Source organism: Haliotis rufescens, unplaced genomic scaffold (genome assembly GCF_023055435.1).
Source record: "Haliotis rufescens isolate VD_foot unplaced genomic scaffold, xgHalRufe1.0.p SCAF_41, whole genome shotgun sequence".
In the NCBI taxonomy this organism is placed as follows: domain Eukaryota; kingdom Metazoa; phylum Mollusca; class Gastropoda; order Lepetellida; family Haliotidae; genus Haliotis; species Haliotis rufescens.
Genome location: NW_025964124.1, coordinates 634,445 through 650,581, shown reverse-complemented (window position 1 = coordinate 650,581; position 16,137 = coordinate 634,445). Strand labels below are relative to the sequence as shown.

At 30.7% G+C, this 16,137-nt stretch overlaps 1 protein-coding gene across 3 annotated transcripts in view; it reads right to left on the bottom strand.

Moving 5' to 3' along the window:
• Positions 1-356: 356 nt before the first annotated feature.
• Positions 357-16,137, bottom strand: part of LOC125371681 — a 97,816-nt gene continuing 82,035 nt past the window's right edge. For all 3 annotated transcript variants that reach the window (XM_048382773.1, XM_048382771.1, XM_048382772.1), the window contains one exon: positions 357-2,606. In XM_048382773.1, coding sequence (XP_048238730.1) covers positions 2,167-2,606 — 440 coding nt within the window. In that variant the 3' untranslated portion in view covers positions 357-2,166. The remainder of the gene's footprint in view (positions 2,607-16,137) is intronic.

The following is a 16,137-nucleotide window of genomic DNA, read 5'->3' as shown; positions in this document are numbered from 1 at the left end:
GATAATGTGGATGTAATATACATTTATATAACACAAATATCAACATGAACAAAGAGATGCATTTTGTTGCCATAGTAACAGGCTCAGGTGTGCTATGTGCATCATAAGATCCCAACAACTAAACCCAGGTGTAGAAACCTTGTGAAAAATACACATTACAGTTATGCCAAGAAACTAGCAGCTTAAAAATAATACTCAACACATGTTGCTTGTGTTCCTGATAATAGTGAATGCATGAGGTGCTTGACCATTTCATAAAACAGCAGGGGATTATGATATTACTTTCTTCCGTACATGCATTCACTGAGAACAAGCATTTATCGTAGAACCAGCATCATCAAACAAAACACATGTTCTTTTTCTCAATGATGTTAATCTACTTTATTTTCCTTGCACTGCGAGTAAGCAAAACGAACATTAAAAAGGATTTGGTGTTATGACACGCATTTGTTTCACTTCACTATAAGTCTCTAAATTTACCATGGAGCGAAAACCCAAATACTGTCATATATGTCAGACTGGACGTTGAAGAGTAAAATGAATTAAATACAAAATATTAATATGATGATGATGCATCGATGTGGCTAAAATAGCGTAGACAATCAAAGCCGATACATCAGTGTGGCAATTATTTCTAGACAGCCAGAGCCAGATAGGCTTTTAGTTTGTAATTCACTGGGAACATGTTGCGACAACAGCATCACGGAACACATTTTCTATGTAATTTCTAGTATTTTTGTCGAGTTCCATCCATCCATGTACTGGCAAGGAGTTTGACATATATTTAATGTATGTGTTCAAAAGCAATTGAAAAGGATTACTTTCTTATGAGGTGAGATAACCTGCACATACTTTGGGACATACAAAAATAGTCCCACTCTCAAATATAACAATCTAACTGGAAGTCTCTAGTAACACATTGATAATCACTTGTGAGGCCTAATAGCATGAACTTAGCAGAAGCCGGGTTGAGGTGACATACTGTATGGAACAATTTCCTGAATACATCAGTAGTGACTTTCTAGGGTGTAGATTCTAACAAAGTTATCAAGGGGTGAGTGAGTGAGTATAGATTTGTGAAGGTTTTACCAAGATTACAGCAATATCACATCGGGGGACACCAGAAATGGGCTTCACCGATTGTACCCATGTGGGGAATTGAACCTTGGTTTTTTGTGTTTCTTGTGAGCGCTTTAAGTACTAAGCTACCCCACCACCTAATTACCAAAGCACTACTGTACCAATTGATTAGGTGTGAATCGTTAACATGTGGATGACAACTCTAGGGCATCAGCTCTAGCATATTGTCTCATAGTTGAGAGTAAAGAAAATCGAGTAAATAAACACAAACATTCTCCCTACTGGAAATATTAGATACAACCTATGCCATCATCACTTTCCCAATAAGGAAATTGTAATTATCTAAATGTGAAAAGTGTTAAACCAACCGTTTAAATATATATGCACCAAATTCAATAAGGAAGGAACAACTACTAATTTTATATGAAAGACACATTTTGTAACAATCAAATCGAGAAGAGTTTATGGATAACAACTTCTTCTTCTTCTTCTCCAGGCTTGCTTGACAACGCTATAAGGATCTATACCGAAACGTCGCTTTTTACAGTATTAAAGAAGTTGTTATCCATAGAATTGTGTCTATCTTGTCATCCGTCAACTTCTAAGTTATGCCTGTGAAACAATTGAATCAAATCTACTTCTAATTGTATATGAAAGACACATTTTGTAACAATCAAATCGAGAAGATTTTATGGATAACAACTTCTTCTTCTTCTCCAGTCTTGCTTGACAACGCTATAAGGATCGATACCGAAACGTCGCTTTTCACAGTATTAAAGAACTTGTTATCAATAGAATTGTGTCCATCTTGCCATCCGTCAACTTCTAAGTAATTCCTATCAAACAATTGCATCAAATCGAGGTCATAACAGTGGAACAGTTTGCAATTACACTGAAGATTACGCTACGTAAGCATTAATATACATCAATACATGTATGTTTTCAACGTTTTGCCTTACGTACACTGTAAGATTATCGTCATACAGCTAAACTATTGCCGCGTGCTGCGTTAGGTACAAACGACACTAACAACAACAACAACAACACCTTAAAGATAATCAGTATGTATACAACCTCTCAGTATGTTTATGCAAGAGGAGGAAGGTTGCAAAGTTTGATCATGACTGCAACCATTAAGGCCACAAGTAACACGGCCAACATTGCTTTAACACTCCCATAGGTAGGAGGACCGAGAGTACGTCTGTTCTTATCATGTTTGCTGATTTCACTGTACATTCTTTCTTGCTGCTCTTGGTTGAGTTTCTTCTCTTCTTGGTCCACGCAGCTGGACAGGATTCTCTGAAGAACCCTGAGATGCTGGAGTTTAGAGATCACATCCGCGTCTGTTTCCTTAACGTAGTTCCTGACGAAACTGATAGACGAGGGGAGTACGCCAGTCTTCTTTGACATCAACCTGACAGCTTCCTGTACTTTACTCGACTGGTACAGGTTGGGCAGATTGGCTCTGTCACGGAACTGGTGGTCACACTCATCAAGGTGGGTGAGGACCAGGTGGATGGATGTGTCTGAAACATGACAACAAGCCCAATATGCAAGGTGGGGTGAGGTCCAGGTGGATGGATATGTCTGAAACATGACAACAAGCCCAATATACAAGGTGGGCGAGGACCAGGTGGATGGATGTGTCTGAAACATGACAACAAGCCCAATATACAAGGTGGGTGAGGACCAGGTGGATGGATGTGTCTGAAACATGACAACAAGCCCCTTTTACATGATGGGTGAGGACCAGGTGGATGGATGTGTCTGAAACATGACAACACGCCCAATATACAAGGTGGGCGAGGACCAGGTGGATGGATGTGTCTGAAACATGACAACAAGTCCAATATACAAGGTGGGTGAGGACAAGGTGGATTGATGTGTCTGAAACATGACAACACGCCCAATATACAAGTTGGGTGAGGACCAGGAGGATGGATGTGTCTGAACCATGACTTTAAGGCCACTATGTGTGTCACTATCAACAGATGCCAAAATTCAAACGCGTGAAGTATGACAAAATAAATGAATGATTAGAGAGAGTACATTCCATGGTTTGGAAAGATATTCAATGCATACTACAAATATAATGAACGAGGTTAATGTCACCATAGGTTGTACAATTCTTGTCTGCACTGGAGTTGCATGTCCTTCCCATAACAAAACTGTTTTTGTTTGAAATTATATAAACAACACAAGAGTACTCGATCTTTGAATCCAGATCTTTACTATATTAGGCGTTAGTTTAACAAAAAAGCAAAACCATCAGTGTTATTTCTTTTGGAACCAACATATTTGTTGTCTCAATTCGACACCAGTGTATATATCGATCATTTTATATCTTAATCTCCAGTGGTAAGATGTTTGTGGTAAATATTAGAACTGATTTACGGAACTGATATATTGGAACTGGTATATTAGAACTGATATATTGACACATACATATTAGAACTGATATATTGGAACTGATATATTTGAACTGATTTATTGGAACTGATATATTGGAACTGATATATTTGAACTGATTTATTGGAACTAATATATTGGACTGATATATCGGAACTGACATATTAGAACGGACTTATTGGAACTGATATATTAGAACTGATTTATTGGAACTGATTTATTAAAACTGATATATTGGACTGATATATTGAACTGATTGAATAGAACTGATATATTGGACTGATATATTAGAACTGATATATTAGAACTGATTCATTGGACTGATCAATTAGAACCGGTTTATTGGAACTGATATATAGGAACTGATATATTGGACTGATATATTAGAACTGATTTATTAGAACTGATCTATTACAACTGATTTATTGGAACTGATATATTGGAACTGATTTATAGGAACTGAAATATTAGAACTGATTTATTAGAACTGATATATTCGAACTGATTTATTCGAACTGATATATTAGAACTAATTTATTGGAACTGATATACTGGAACTGATATATTGGAACTGGTATATTAGAACTGATATATTGACACATACATATTAGAACTGATATATTGGAACTGATATATTTGAACTGATTTATTGGAACTGATATATTGGAACTGATATATTTGAACTGATTTATTGGAACTAATATATTGGACTGATATATCGGAACTGACATATTAGAACGGACTTATTGGAACTGATATATTAGAACTGATTTATTGGAACTGATTTATTAAAACTGATATATTGGACTGATATATTGAACTGATTGAATAGAACTGATATATTGGACTGATATATTAGAACTGATATATTAGAACTGATTCATTGGACTGATCAATTAGAACCGGTTTATTGGAACTGATATATAGGAACTGATATATTGGACTGATATATTAGAACTGATTTATTAGAACTGATCTATTACAACTGATTTATTGGAACTGATATATTGGAACTGATTTATAGGAACTGAAATATTAGAACTGATTTATTAGAACTGATATATTCGAACTGATTTATTCGAACTGATATATTAGAACTAATTTATTGGAACTGATATACTGGAACTGATATATTAGAACTGATTTATTGGAACTGATTTATTGGAACTGATATATTAGAATTGATATATTGGACTGATATATAAGAACTGATTGATTGGAACTGAGTTATTGGAACTGATATATTGGAACTGATTTATTGGAACTGATATATTGGAACTGATATATTGGAACTGATATATTGGAACTGATATATTAGAACTGATTTATAGGAACTGATATATTGGAACTGATATATTGGTACTGATTTATTGGAACTGATATATTGGACTGATATATTGGAACTGATATATTAGAACTGATATATTGGAACTGATCTATTGGAACTGATTTATTGGAACTGATTGATTGGAACTTAGATATTGGAACTGATATATTGGAACTGATACATTTGAACAGATTGATTGGAACTGATCTATTGGAATTGATATATTAGAACTGATATATTGGACTGATATATTAGAACTGTTTTAATGGAACTGATTTATTGGAACTGATATATTGAAACTGATATATTGGAACTTATATATTGGAACTGATATATTAGAACTGATATATTGGAACTGATATATTGGAACTGGTACATTAGAACTGATATATTGCAATTGATATATTATAACTGATTTATTTGAAATGATTTATTGGAACTGATATATTGGAACTGATCTATTGAAACTGATATTTTGAAACTGATATATTAGAAACTGATTTATTGGAACTGATCTATTAGAACTGATTTTTTGGAACTGATCAATTAGAACTGATTGACGGAACTGATATATTGGAACTGATCTATTGGAACTGATTTATTGGAACTGATTGATTGGAACTGATCTATTGGAACTGATATATTAGAACTGATATATTGGACTGATATATTAGAACTGATATATTGACACATACATATTAGAACTGATATATTGGAACTGATATATTTGAACTGATATATTGGAACTGATGTATTCGAACTGATATATTTGAACTGATTTATTGGAACTGATATATTGGACTGATATATCGGAACTGACATATTAGAACGGACTTATTGGAACTGATATATTAGAACTGATTTATTGGAACTGATTTATTAAAACTGATATATTGGACTGATATATTGAACTGATTGATTAGAACTGATATATTGGACTGATATATTAGAACTGATATATTAGAACTGATTCATTGGACTGATCAATTAGAACTGGTTTATTGGAACTGATATATAGGAACTGATATATTGGACTGATCAATTAGAACTGATTTATTAGAACTGATCTATTACAACTGATTTATTGGAACTGACATATTGGAACTGATTTATAGGAACTGAAATATTAGAATAGAACTGATTTATTAGAACTGATATATTCGAACTGATCTATTAGAACTAATTTATTGGAACTGATATATTGGAACTGATATATTAGAACTGATTTATTGGAACTGATTTATTTGAACTGATATATTAGAATTGATATATTGGACTGATATATAAGAACTGATTAATTGGAACTGCTTTATTGGAACTGATATATTGGAACTGATTTATTGGAACTGATATATTGGAACTGATATATTGGAACTGATATATTGGAACTGATATATTAGAACTGATTGATAGGAACTGATATATTGGAACTGATATATTGGTACTGATTTATTGGAACTGATATATTGGACTGGTATATTGGAACTGATATATTAGAACTGATATATTGGAACTGATATATTAGAACTGATATATTGGAACTGATGAATTAGAACTGATTTACGGAACTGATATATTGGAACTGATCTATTGGAACTGATTTATTGGAACTGATTCATTGGAACTGATTTATTGGAACTGATATATTGGAACTGATATATTGGAACTGATATATTGGAACTGATCTATTAGAACTGATTTATAGGAACTGATATATTGGAACTGATATATTGGTACTGATTTATTGGAACTGATATATTGGACTGATATATTGGAACTGACATATTAGAACTGATATATTGGAACTGATATATTAGAACTGATATATTGGAACTGATAAATTAGAACTGATTTACCGAACTGATATATTGGAACTGATCTATTGGAACTGATTTATTGGAACTGATTGATTGGAACTGATATATTGGAACTGATATATTGGAACTGATACATTTGAACAGATTGATTGGAACTGATCTATTGGAACTGATATATTAGAACTGATATATTTGACTGATATATTAGAACTGTCTTAACGGAACTGATTTATTGGAACTGATGTATTGAAACTGATATATTGGAACTTATATATTGGAACTGATATATTAGAACTGATATATTGGAACTGATATATTGGAACTGGTACATTAGAACTGATATATTGCAATTGATATATTATAACTGATTTATTTGAAATGATTTATTGGAACTGATATATTGGAACTGATCTATTGAAACTGATATTTTGAAACTGATATATTAGAACTGATTTATTGGAACTGATCTATTAGAACTGATTTATTGGAACTGATCAATTAGAACTGATTTACGGAACTGATATATTGGACTGATATATTAGAACTGTTTTAATGGAACTGATATATTGGAACTGATATATTGGTACTGATTTATTGGAACTGATATATTGGACTGATATATTGGAACTGACATATTAGAACTGATATATTGGAACTGATATATTAGAACTGATATATTGGAACTGATAAATTAGAACTGATTTACGGAACTGATATATTGGAACTGATCTATTGGAACTGATTTATTGGAACTGATTGATTGGAACTGATATATTGGAACTGATATATTGGAACTGATACATTTGAACAGATTGATTGGAACTGATCTATTGGAACTGATATATTAGAACTGATATATTTGACTGATATATTAGAACTGTTTTAATGGAAGTGATTTATTGGAACTGATGTATTGAAACTGATATATTGGAACTTATATATTGGAACTGATATATTAGAACTGATATATTGGAACTGATATATTGGAACTGGTACATTAGAACTGATATATTGCAATTGATATATTATAACTGATTTATTTGAAATGATTTATTGGAACCGATATATTGGAACTGATCTATTGAAACTGATATTTTGAAACTGATATATTAGAACTGATTTATTGGAACTGATCTATTAGAACTGATTTATTGGAACTGATCAATTAGAACTGATTTACGGAACTGATATATTGGAACTGATCTATTGGAACTGATTTATTGGAGCTCATTGATTGGAACTTAGATATTGGAACTGATATATTGGAACTGATACATTTGAACAGATTGATTGGAACTGATCTATTGGAACTGATATATTAGAACTGATATATTGGACTGATATATTAGAACTGATATATTGACACATACATATTAGAACTGATATATTGGAACTGATATATTTGAACTGATTTATTGGAACTGATATATTTGAACTGATTTATTGGAACTGATATATTGGACTGATATATCGGAACTGACATATTAGAACGGACTTATTGGAATTGATATATTAGAACTGATTTATTGGAACTGATTTATTAAAACTGATATATTGGACTGATATATTGAACTGATTGATAAGAACTGATATATTGGACTGATATATTAGAACTGATATATTAGAACTGATTCATTGGACTGATCAATTAGAACTGGTTTATTGGAACTGATATATAGGAACTGATATATTGGACTGATATATTAGAACTGATTCATTAGAACTGATCTATTACAACTGATTTATTGGAACTGATATATTGGAACTGATTTTTAGAACTGAAATAGTAGAACTGATTTATTAGAACTGATAAATTAGAACTGATTTATTCGAACTGATATATTAGAACTGATATATTGGAACTGATATATTGGAACTGATATATTAGAACTGATTTATTGGAACTGATTTATTTGAACTGATATATTAGAATTGATATATTGGACTGATATATAAGAACTGATTGATTGGAACTGATTTATTGGAACTGATATATTGGAACTGATTTATTGGAACTGATATATTGGAACTGATATATTGGAAGTGATATATTGGAACTGATATATTAGAACTGATTGATAGGAACTGATATATTGGAACTGATATATTGGTACTGATTTATTGGAACTGATATATTGGACTGGTATATTGGAACTGATATATTAGAACTGATATATTGGAACTGATATATTAGAACTGATATATTGGAACTGATAAATTAGAACTGATTTACGGAACTGATATATTGGAACTTATCTATTGGAACTGATTTATTGGAACTGATCTATTGGAACTGATATATTAGAACTGATATATTGGACTCATATATTAGAACTGTTTTAATGGAACTGATTTATTGGAACTGATATATTGAAACTGATATATTGGAACTTATATATTGGAACTGATCAATTGGAACTGATATATTAGAACTGATATATTGGAACTGATATATTGGAACTGGTACATTAGAACTGATATATTGCAATTGATATATTATAACTGATTTATTTGAACTGATTTATTGGAACTGATATATTGGAACTGATCTATTGAAACTGATATTTTGAAACTGATATATTAGAACTGATTTATTGAAACTGATCTATTAGAACTGATTTATTGGAACTGATCAATTAGAACTGATTTACGGAACTGATATATTGGAACTGATCTATTGGAACTGATTTATTGGAACTGATTGATTGGAACTAAGATATTGGAACCGATATATTGGAACTGATACATTTGAACAGATCGATTGGAACTGATCTATTGGAACTGATATATTAGAACTGATATATTGGACTGATATATTAGAACTGTTTTAATGGAACTGATTTATTGGATCTAATATATTGAAACTGATATATTGGACCTTATATATTGGAACTGATAAATTGGAACTGATATATTAGAACTGATATATTGGAACTGATATATTGGAACTTGTACATTAAAACTGATATATTGCAATTGATATATTATAACTGATTTATTTGAACTGATTTATTGGAACTGATATATTGGAACTGATCTATTGAAACTGATATTTTGAAACTGATATATTAGAACTGATTTATTTGAACTGATCTTTTAGAACTGATTTATTGGAACTGATCTATTAGAACTGATATATTATAACTGATATATTGGACTGATATATTACAACTGATTTATTGGAACTGATATATTAGAACTGATATATTAGAACTGATATATTGGACTGATATATTAGAACTGTTTTAATGGAACTGATTGATTGGAACTGATCTATTGAAACTGATCTTTTGAAACTGATATATTAGAACTGATTTATTGGAACTGATCTATTAGAACTGATATATTGGAACTGATCAATTAGAACTGATTTACGGAACTGATATATTGGAACTGATCTATTGGAACTGATTTATTGGAACTGATTGATTGGAACTTAGATATTGGACCTGATATATTGGAACTGATACATTTGAACAGATTGATTGGAACTGATCTATTGGAACTGATATATTAGAACTGATATATTGGACTGATATATTAGAACTGTTTTAATGGAACTGATTTATTGAAACTGATATATTGGAACTGGTACATTAAAACTGATATATTGCAATTGATATATTAAAACTGATTTATTTGAACTGATTGATTGGAACTGATATATTGGAACTGATCTATTGAAACTGATATTTTGAAACTGATATATTAGAACTGATTTATTGGAACTGATCTATTAGAACTGATTTATTGAAACTGATCTATTGGAACTGATATATTATAACTGATATATTGGACTGATATATTAGAACTAATTTATTGGAACTGATATATTAGAACTCATTGATTGGAGCTTATTGATTGGAACTGATATATTGGACTGATATATTAGAACTGATTGATTGGAACTGATATATAGCAACTGCTATATTCGTCTGATTGATTAGAACTGATTGATTAGGACTGATATATTATAACTGATTCATTGGAACTGATATATTGAGACTGATATTTTGGAACTGATATATTAGAACTGATTTATTGGAACTGATGTATTAGAACTGATTTATTGGAACTGATATATTAGAACTGATATATTGGAACAGATATATTGGAACTGATTTATTGGAACTAATATATTGGACTGATATATTAGAACTGATATATTGGACTGATATATTAGAACTGATTTATTTGAACTGATATATAGGAACTGATATATTAGAACTGATATATTATAACTGATATATTGGACTGATATATTAGAACTGATTTATTGGAACTGATATATTAGAACTCATTGATTGGAGCTTATTGATTGGAACTGATATATTGGACTGATATATTAGAACTGATTGATTGGAACTGATATATAGCAACTGCTTTATTCGTCTGATTTATTAGAACTGATTGATTAGGACTGATATATTATTACTGATTCATTGGAACTGATATATTGAGACTGATATTTTGGAACTGATATATTAGAACTGATTTATTGGAACTGATGTATTAGAACTGATTGATTGGAACTGATATATTAGAACTGATATATTGGAACAGATATATTGGAACTGATTTATTGGAACTAATATATTGGACTGATATATTAGAACTGATATATTGGACTGATATATTAGAACTGTTTTAATGGAACTGATTTATTGGAACTGATATATTGAAACTGATATATTGGAACTTATATATTGGAACTGATCAATTGGAACTGATATATTAGAACTGATATATTGGAACTGATATATTGGAACTTGTACATTAAAACTGATATATTGCAATTGATATATTATAACTGATTTATTTGAACTGATTTATTGGAACTGATATATTGGAACTGATCTATTGAAACTGATATTTTGAAACTGATATATTAGAACTGATTTATTGAAACTGATCTATTAGAACTGATTTATTGGAACTGATCAATTAGAACTGATTGATTGGAACTGATATATTAGAACTGATATATTGGAACAGATATATTGGAACTGATTTATTGGAACTAATATATTGGACTGATATATTAGAACTGATATATTGGACTGATATATTAGAACTGTTTTAATGGAACTGATTTATTGGAACTGATATATTGAAACTGATATATTGGAACTGATATATTGGAACTGATCAATTGGAACTGATATATTAGAACTGATATATTGGAACTGATATATTGGAAGTAGTACATTAGAACTGATATATTGCAATTGATATATTATAACTGATTTATTTGAACTGATTTATTGGAACTGATCTATTGAAACTGATCTTTTGAAACTGATATATTAGAACTGATTTATTGGAACTGATCTATTAGAACTGATATATTGGAACTGATCAATTAGAACTGATTTACGGAACTGATATATTGGAACTGATCTATTGGAACTGATTTATTGGAACTGATTGATTGGAACTTAGATATTGGACCTGATATATTGGAACTGATACATTTGAACAGATTGATTGGAACTGATCTATTGGAACTGATATATTAGAACTGATATATTGGACTGATATATTAGAACTGTTTTAATGGAACTGATTTATTGGAACTGATATATTGGAACTGGTACATTAAAACTGATATATTGCAATTGATATATTAAAACTGATTTATTGGAACTGATTTATTGGAACTGATATATTGGAACTGATCTATTGAAACTGATATTTTGAAACTGATATATTAGAACTGATTTATTGGAACTGATCTATTAGAACTGATTTATTGAAACTGATCTATTGGAACTGATATATTATAACTGATATATTGGACTGATATATTAGAACTAATTTATTGGAACTGATATATTAGAACTCATTGATTGGAGCTTATTGATTGGAACTGATATATTGGACTGATATATTAGAACTGATTGATTGGAACTGATATATAGCAACTGCTATATTCGTCTGATTTATTAGAACTGATTGATTAGGACTGATATATTATAACTGATTCATTGGAACTGATATATTGAGACTGATATTTTGGAACTGATATATTAGAACTGATTTATTGGAACTGATGTATTAGAACTGATTTATTGGAACTGATATATTAGAACTGATATATTGGAACAGATATATTGGAACTGATTTATTGGAACTAATATATTGGAATGATATATTAGAACTGATATATTGGACTGATATATTAGAACTGATTTATTTGAACTGTTATATAGGAACTGATATATTGGACTGATATATTAGAACTGATTGATTGGAACTGATATATTGGAACTGATTCATCGGAACATATATATTAGAACTGATTTATTGGAACTGATTTATTGGAACTGATATATTGGACTGATATATTAAAACTGATTTATTTGAACTGATATATAGGAACTGATTTATTGGACTGGTATATTAGAACTGATTGATTGGAACTGATATATTGGAACTGATTCATCGGAACATATATATTAGAACTGATTTATTGGAACTGATTATTGGAACTGATATATTATAACTGATATATTAGAAATGATTGATTGGAACTGAGATATTGGAACAGATATATAAGAACTGATTTATTGGAACTGATATATTGGACTGATATATTAGAACTGATATATTGGAACTGATTGATTGGAACTGATGTATTGGAACTGATATATTGGAACTGATATATTGGACTGATATATTTGAATTGATATATTTGAACTGATTTATTGGAACTGATCTATTAGAACTGATTTATTGGAACTGATATATTGGAACTGATATATTGGAACTGATATATTGGAACTGATTTACGGAACTGATATATTGGAACTGATATATTAGAACTGATTTATTGGACCCGATTTATTGGAACTGATATATTGGAACTGATATATTGGAACTGATATATTAGAACTGATTGATTGGAAGTGATATATTAGAACTGATTTATTGGAACTGATATATTGGAACTGATATATTGGAACTGATATATTGGAACTGATTTACGGAACTGATATATTGGAACTGATAGATTAGAACTGATTTATTGGACCCGATTTATTGGAACTGATATATTGGAACTGATATATTGGAACTGATATATTAGAACTGATTGATTGGAACTGATATATTGGAACTGATATTTTAGAACTGATATATTGGAACTGATATATTAGAACTGATTTATTGGAACTGATTTATTGGAACTGATATATTGGAACTGATATATTGGAACTGATATTTTGGAACTGATTGATTGGAACTGATATATTAGAACAGATATATTGGAACTGATTTATTGGAACTGATATATTGGACTGATATATTAGAACTGATATATTGGACTGATATATTAGAACTGATTAATTGGAACTGATTTATTGGAACTAACTTTTTGGAACTGATTGATTAGAACTTATATATAATAACTGATTTATTGGAACTGATAAATTGGACTGATATATTAGAACTGATGTATTGGAACTGATATATTGGAACTGATATATTGGACTGATATATTGGAACTGATATATTTGAACTGATTGATTGGAACTGATATATTAGAACTGATTTTTTTGGAACTGATATATAGGAACTGATATATTAGAACTGATTTATTGGAACTGATATATTGGAACTGATTTACGGAACGGATATATTGGAACTGATATATTAGAACTGATTTATTGGACCCGATTTATTGGAACTGATATATTGGAACTGATATATTGGAACTGATATATTAGAACTGATTGATTGGAAGTGATATATTGGAACTGATATTTTAGAACTGATATATTGGAACTGATATATTAAAGCTGATTTATTTGACCTGATTTATTGGAACTGATATATTGGAACTGATATATTGGAACTGATTTATTAGAACTGATATATTGGAAGTGATATATTGGAACTGATATTTTAGAACTGATATATTGGAACTGATATATTAGAACTGATTTATTGGAACTGATTTATTGGAACTGATATATTGGAACTGATATATTGGAACTGATATTTTGGAACTGATTGATTGGAACTGATATATTAGAACTGATATATTGGAACAGATATATTGGAACTGATTTATTGGAACTGATATATTGGACTGATATATTAGAACTGATTAATTGGAACTGATTTATTCGAACTAACTTTTTGGAACTGATTTATTAGAACTGATATATTGGAACGGATATATTGGACCTTATATGCTCAACCGATATACTAGAAGTTATATATTGGAACTGATATATTGGAACTGAATTATTGGAACTGATATATTGGAACTGATATATTTGAACTGATATATTAGAACTAATATATTGGAACTGATATATTTGAACTGATCAATTGGAACTGATATATTGGACTGATATATTAGAACTGATATATTGGATTGATGAATTGGAACTAATATATTAGAACTGATATATTGGAACTGATATATTGGAACTGATATATTAGAACTGATATATTGGAACTGATAAATTCGAACTGATATATTGGACTGATATATTAGAACTGATATATTGGAACTGATATATTTGAACTGATCAATTGGAACTGATATGTTGGACTGATATATTTGAACTGATATATTAGAACTGATATATTGGAACTGATATAATGGAACTGATATACAGGGACTCATGAAGATCCGGGTACAGAATATGTCTCAGCCATCCCTATTCTCATGATCAATTTCAGATTTGATTAATAAAAATGAAGAATTGTTTCGTTTAGTTAAAACTGCTATCAATTTAACTTGTGCAAAGCTGTTGCTTGATGGGGAGGAACAAGAAAGTTTGCCATGTTTGACATTGATTAAAACGAAAAGGATGAATGCTTATATACGTTAATGTTATGTTCAGTTTTAGAGATTGGTCATAATAGATGGATTTTGAGATGACATGTTGGGCCAGTATTTACTTTTAACGATTTAATGGCCTGGGGACAGGACTATGTGCATATTTTGCCTTTGACTCACATGCTGTAGACATAGGCTTCTTTGCCTGACAGATGTGTAATCAACATACTACCATATTGTACTTTGTTAGCTTCTACATCATGATGTGAAATAGAACTATCCTCTGACACTATTCATTCCTGAAACGATAATCGCTGTTTGAGGGTGGGCTCAACACCACTTATCCTGAATGTTTTTTGTGTGTGTTGTTTAACACCTCACTCAGCAATAGTCCAGCTATATGACGACCGTCTGTACATAATCCAGCCGGGACCAGACAATCCAGTGATTAATATCATGAGCATCGATCCACGCAATTGGGATCGATGACATGCATCAACCAAATCAGCGAGCCTGACCACCCGATCCCGTCAGTCGCCTCTTACGACAAGCATAGTCACCTGTTACGACAAGCATGGGTTTCTGAAGACCTATTCTACCCCGGATCTTCACGGGTCTCTCCTGAATGTAGGATATCATGAGTGATCATAGCGCATGACCTACAAATGACACCTAGTCCAGAGGTCACCAGTGGAGGCAACAGTGTTGGT